The 6,432-nt window shown below is 43.4% G+C and overlaps 1 protein-coding gene across 1 annotated transcript; it reads right to left on the reverse strand.

The window, feature by feature from the left end:
- Positions 1-267: 267 nt before the first annotated feature.
- On the reverse strand, positions 268-6,099 carry actb1 (actin, beta 1). The gene is made up of 7 exons (XM_033971988.2): positions 6,015-6,099; positions 5,075-5,200; positions 4,592-4,831; positions 2,460-2,706; positions 1,764-1,955; positions 1,178-1,359; positions 268-838 (listed from the first exon to the last, which is right to left on the reverse strand). Exons 2-7 carry the CDS (start codon positions 5,195-5,197, stop codon positions 695-697), a joined length of 1,128 nt encoding a protein of 375 aa, XP_033827879.1. The 5' UTR covers positions 5,198-5,200; positions 6,015-6,099; the 3' UTR covers positions 268-694.
- Positions 6,100-6,432: the final 333 nt, after the last annotated feature.

The raw sequence follows: 6,432 nt of genomic DNA on the forward strand, positions 1-6,432 counted from the left end.
ACCACCAAAACTAGGCTTAGAGTGCATTTAAAAAAAAAAAAAAACAACTTTTAATGCAAATTTTATCCAAACTTTGCAAAAGTGAATCAATTTTTACTCGGTTTGTGCTTTGTGTAATATGCATTTGATTTCAGCTTCCCATTATCTTTTGAATGATAAGCAGCCCGCCAAAAGGCATTCAGTCCTGTCACCTGTCCCAAGTGCAATTTTTGGCTACTCAACCCCCTCTGAACCACCCAAACACATGAAAACAAAAACACAAGAGTATTTGAACTCAGACATGTGCGCTTTATTGGACTGATTTCTGCATGGCGTCTACACAAACCTCTGTCCACCTTTTAGACAAGGCAGACACTTTTACACAACACACTGACCAAGTATCCTTAAGGCTGAAAGTACAAAAACAATTCAGATTACATAATTTACATTTTAATAGGCAATACTACAGAGCAGTCGGGCATTAGGACCCAGAGGACAAGACCTTCATAGAGGCAAATAAGATTGTGAACAAAACATCTGGAATGACCGTGAACGACAAGGTTGCTCCCCACGCGGTTTGGGAACGTGTCCGGAGCCCATCGGCCCATGTGTTCTGGGGGCAGGTGGGGCCAGCTGTTCGGGTTCATAGCAGTGTGTGGAGGTGGTTTTTAAAAGGGGGAGACGGGAGTGGATGGGTGAAGGGGTGACAGTCAGTTTAGAAGCATTTCCTGTGCACAATGCTGGGGCCGGATTCATCATATTCCTGCTTGGAGATCCACATTTGCTGGAAGGTGGACAGGGAGGCCAGGATAGAGCCTCCAATCCAGACAGAGTACTTCCTTTCTGGGGGAGCGATGATCTGGAGAGGAGATGAAATATTAGGTTGATGGAGCAGGTGATACCATTTCTTTCAGCAGTAATCAGTTGATTTTAAATTGAATTCATCCCTGGAATTGCCAAATGATTCTAGTAAAAGGTGTAGAATCTACTAAAAAAAAGGTAGACATCACAAGGTGAAACTACATTTTGTGCTTTGGAGATGTAGACGATTAAGGGTTACAGAGAATTTACTTTTAAAATGGTTGTAAATGTACAACCCTGCAGCTGTTTTCATTCACACATGTTTAAGTAAAATTTTACGTTAAACTTCACATCTAGAACACTGTGGGAATTTATGTTGGTCTGTTATGACGATTACCTTGATCTTCATGGTGGTGGGGGCCAGGGCGGTGATCTCCTTCTGCATGCGGTCAGCAATTCCTGGGTACATGGTGGTACCTCCTGACAGTACTGTATTGGCGTACAGGTCTTTACGGATGTCCACGTCGCACTTCATGATGCTGTTGAAGGTGGTCTCGTGAATTCCACAGGATTCCATACCTATAAAGCAGTTCATTAGTCACAATATTTTACACGTGGTATATAGCCTTAATCCTCATGGAGGCAAAAATCATGTGTACATTTTCTTTGCACCATGAAATTTTGAACTCCAACTATTCCAAACATCTTTTATATTGAACAATAAGTCTATAGCAATTATAGCGACAGGCCTAGTCACTGGTAAAAAGTAAAATTTTTGCATTTTTCAATTCAGGAAAGCAATGGCATTTTGAATACCAAATGAAACTACACCAGTTATTCAATTAGTATTCAGAATATGCACTTCCATAATTTTCTCCCAACATTGCTAATGGACAATGATTGACTGTCACTTGCAACCAATTTGAAGACATGAAAAACACAATGTAATGTTTTGCTCTAGTAAATCCTTCAAATGTACTTACCAAGGAAGGAGGGTTGGAACAGGGACTCTGGGCACCTGAACCTCTCGTTGCCGATCGTGATGACCTGGCCATCAGGCAGCTCATAGCTCTTCTCCAGAGAGGAAGAGGAGGCTGCTGTGTTCATCTCCTGCTCAAAGTCCAGAGCCACATAGCACAGCTTCTCCTTAATGTCACGCACAATCTCACGCTCAGCTGGAAAAGATCACAGGTTAGTTTAGCAGATTGCCCTCTTAACTTGCTCTAGGAGAAAATGTTTTACACTTGACAAAGTATCAGCATCCATACATCTAGTGAGTGCTACCCACATCTGGTTATAGATCGTTACATTTAATGGAATAACTAAACAATTTTACTCTTGTCACTTGTAGACAAACTTGTACTTTTACAATGACAGAAGTTTTACATTTGTGTTTCCTGCACTGCTGCTTCAGATCATTTCATTTGTTGATTCTTTAAATAATGCCCAAAATCAGATTCTCTCCCCTCCCCCCTTCAAAGTTCAGCCCAGATATACAATTTGATGTTGCCACCTGAAAGCATTTGGGAAAACACTGCCCAAGATTAACTTTTTGGACCACTATGGCAACCCCTAGTAGAAACAGATACCATCAAAACACCATGTACACAGTTTAGTAGCGTTTAGGTCAGCTTTAAAAGCCACAGCACCACTTCCCCAGCACACCCAGCCCTGTGTACCTGTGGTGGTGAAGCTGTAGCCCCTCTCAGTTAGGATCTTCATGAGGTAGTCTGTGAGGTCCCGGCCTGCCAGGTCCAAACGAAGGATGGCGTGGGGCAGAGCGTAGCCCTCGTAGATGGGCACAGTGTGGGTGACGCCATCCCCGGAGTCCATGACGATGCCCGTGGTGCGACCAGAGGCATACAGTGATAGCACGGCCTGGATGGCAACGTACATCGCTGGGGTGTTGAATGTCTCAAACATGATCTGCAATGGAATATAAGGATTTACTATACAACTTTTCTGGTGAAGGATCTGGCACTTGTATGTAGGCCAATCACAATTACTATATTGGATATATGAAAGCTGGAGCAAACTTTCCATGTACTAGCGGGGAATTTGTTATTGCTAGAATACAAGGTTTGAATAAACAACTTCTACGACACTGGCAGAACAAACACTACATTTTGTGGTTAACCACAAATTTAAAATAATCCTGTGTTAGGTTTATCGTGTCAGTGGCATAAATTAGGTTCATTAGTCAGCATTTATGCAATGCTCTTCAAAATTTGATATTGTGACAGGCCTACCTGCATGTTGGAATGTTTTACTTTATCTGAAATGATCAGGCACCACCCACAAGTGCAAGTTCAAAGGTCAAATTTGTGGAATGGAGTCCATTTACAGTAGGTCCTAGTAAAGTATCAAAAATATAGATACCTGCTCAATTGAGTGTTTTGGAAAACAAACAAAAAAAAACTACAACCAACCTTTCCCCTTGATTGTGGGATTACACTGACAAGACCATGGGGCAATATAAAATACTATGATCTAATGAAAATCACATTTTATTGTCCAAGATTAACATTTGATGCCATACTGTAAAACATTCCATGCAAATCACCTCTTACTCAAGTGACTGACCAACCAACATGCAATGCCACTTAAAACTAAACTTTTGAAAAATTTAGTCAGTCAAGTCAAAGCCAATGGATTTGAGCAAAATTTCCCTTGCCCCAGTACAGACATTGTACAAGTGTCTGAGGTCAAAACAAGTCCACTGTACCATTTGCATTTGATTGCAAAGCATTTCATTGTCCGATAAGTGCGCTGTTGGCATGCTAGTTAGACCAGAGCTGTTTTGCGTCACAGTAAAGTAGAGCACTTTACACAACTCTCATTGTGGTGAATTAAAATGCTAGGAATGCATAAGGCAAGTGAGGAATAACTTTGGACCACTGCAAACTGTTTAAAATGGACTAGTTCAGTTTGGGGCATTAAAGGCGCTGTGCAAGAGTTTTACCATGTTAAAGCTACAAAATGTGCCCCACTAAAGCCTACTGTAAGACGACTCTTTGTTAAAATCTGACACTGTCCTGCACTGCTCCTCATGCAGTTAGAGTAATTAAGTCAGGTTTGACTAGTTCACACAGACCACTCCATGCCAACACGCACACATGAGATCCAGGAACCTGAGAGCGCCCCCAGGAGGTGAAAGATGATCTTAGAAAGAGGAAACCTGGAGGTCAAGGGGCAGGAGGAGAGACAGGCTCAGAAAGGCAGAAAAGACATCACAGCACACCAGGAAAACTGAAAATGGTCTAGTCAGACACAACTTGCATTTCCGATTGAACGACACTGAGAGGCTTTCAACTGCGCTGTGAGAAAATCTGCTTATAGACAGAATGGAGGCAAAGTGAAGTAGATCATAATCATTAGCTATTAAAATAAAACTGGTGCAAATATTAATACTCAATCTGGAATGGCAAAATGACAAACGAGTAGTAATTTCCTAGCCTCCATTGTATTTTAACATACTAGCATTTGTGGTAAAGTTTTGGATGCAATGAAGCCCTCTTACAGGGTCAACATTTCAGCATTGTCAACTTAGAAAGTACAATTTTGTATGCCAACCACCATTAACACAATACTCTAAAAAATCTTTTCTAACCAGGCTCTGATATCGCTTACATCATTTGCAAAAAACACTTTGTTTTCAATTATAAATGATCAAATTGTGAAACCACTTTGTTCCACTTCACTTTTGAAAGCACTTGTTATTCTCAAAAACAGAAAATTGCCAAATCTAGACCCAAGTTTGTAAAGAAATTATGGTCCCTCTGCAGTAAACAAATGTAACAAGCCTGGTTACCTGGGTCATCTTCTCCCTGTTGGCCTTGGGGTTGAGAGGCGCTTCGGTGAGCAGGACTGGGTGCTCTTCAGGGGCCACTCGGAGCTCGTTGTAGAAGGTGTGATGCCAGATCTTTTCCATGTCATCCCAGTTGGTAACAATGCCATGTTCAATGGGGTACTTGAGGGTCAGGATGCCCCTCTTGCTCTGGGCCTCGTCTCCCACATAGCTGTCCTTCTGGCCCATACCCACCATCACACCCTGTGCAGAGGAGGAGTTTTTAAAAGGTTCAACAATGGAAGTATATTCAAAGATGTGACACTGGCCATTATCGGTAGCCTATTCCCTCATAGCCAAAGATTTATCCACAACAGTTTTAATGAGGTTTTTGTACTGCTGGCAAATACAAGTCCAAATAGTAAAATAATTAATTTGGCCAAAGTAAGTCCAATAGTCAGAAAAGAAAGTTCAGCAGATAGCACAATGCACATGTGCACCCTGTACCTGATGCCTGGGGCGCCCCACAATGGAGGGGAACACAGCGCGTGGAGCGTCGTCTCCGGCAAAGCCAGCTTTGCACATTCCAGAGCCATTGTCAACGACGAGGGCGGCGATTTCGTCCTCCATTTTCTAGGAAACAAAAAGTTACAATAAAATCTTTAGTTGATGTGAAACCCTGTCATACATGAGGTCGGACGCTGGATGTCGCAATGGCGCAGTTTCCAGTTACATGCCAGGCCAAGGAGACAAAAGGCTTTTCTGCCTGGCTCTGGCCATGGCCATATAAGGCAAAAGTGAGCAGGGCTGAGGCACCGCGACAGCCCGGTCCGGGAACAGCGCAGCCTCCAATGACAGCGCGCACAGCCACTCCCTTCACCCGAGCATCAGTGCTCCTCCAGCAGCCACAGCAGCACAACGCTAGGCTCACACGTAGCTTCTCCGCTCATAAATGAGTCATCTCCCAGCAGTGTTTCATTACTTCACACCCTGAGCCGTTATCCATGCTTAAGCCGCTCCCGGTGCGGTGCCAAAGCGCGGTTGTAACCTGGAAGGTCAGACTTTTTAACGCAGACGGATTACACTAATGAAGTGATGACACGAGAGCCACTGCCTGGTACACGCCTCATAGAGCATGTCACCGCCACAGCCATTTCAACAAGGACACAGCCTACTTTTAGGTTATAGTAGTAATACGCAACTCGAGATCACATTCAAAGTTACCGAGGAGTGTACATACCATTCAAATAACACAGCAATTCAAATAAACTGTACATCTGCTGACATTTGCAGAACTTTTCATTGACTAAACTGAATGAATGACGCCCTACAAGTGTCCCAGCCTCTCAGAACTAACGCCACAACTCGATTAAAAAACAGCTCATCCTCCACATATCCGAGCGCAAACGCACGCACAATCCCGCTGCGTGTGTGTGCGGTGCCTTACCTCTGTGTGTGGGTTAGGGCTGCAGGAGAGCTGAGGAAGCTTTACTCCGGTGGTGTTTCTGTGTCCGTGCGGGACTGTGATGGGGAGACAACGGGCACACAGGTTTTATACGGCCTCGTCCTGCAGCCCCTCTCCATATAAGGCAAACTTTGGCCAGGGCGCTCACGGATTGGTCCAGACAGCTCCGGTGGGCGTGGCGGATGCAGATAACGGTGAGACAGGCGCAGGGAGTGATGGAGACTGTATGGTTCATATAGGACAAATGAAATAGCAGATGCTTTTTGGAGTTATAATACTAACTCAACTAAGCTATCCACTGTTTTTATGTTTTTATTTTTTTTTTAATTATAAGTCTTTTTGATTTGGCTGAAACCAATTTGCATATGTAGCCTTTAGCCTATGGAGACAACATCCTTAT

This window comes from Periophthalmus magnuspinnatus, chromosome 1 (genome assembly GCF_009829125.3).
Source record: "Periophthalmus magnuspinnatus isolate fPerMag1 chromosome 1, fPerMag1.2.pri, whole genome shotgun sequence".
Lineage (NCBI taxonomy): Eukaryota > Metazoa > Chordata > Actinopteri > Gobiiformes > Gobiidae > Periophthalmus > Periophthalmus magnuspinnatus.

Bases quoted from the DNA above. Each gene is read 5' to 3' on its own strand.
- actb1 (XM_033971988.2), bottom strand. From the start codon at position 5,197: ATGGAGGACGAAATCGCCGCCCTCGTCGTTGACAATGGCTCTGGAATG. The intron at 4,832-5,074 runs GTACAGGGTGCA...TCCTCTGCACAG, and splicing joins TGGGGCGCCCCAGGCATCAG to GGTGTGATGGTGGGTATGGG. The intron at 839-1,177 runs GTAATCGTCATA...TCTCCTCTCCAG, and splicing joins CCACCACCATGAAGATCAAG to ATCATCGCTCCCCCAGAAAG.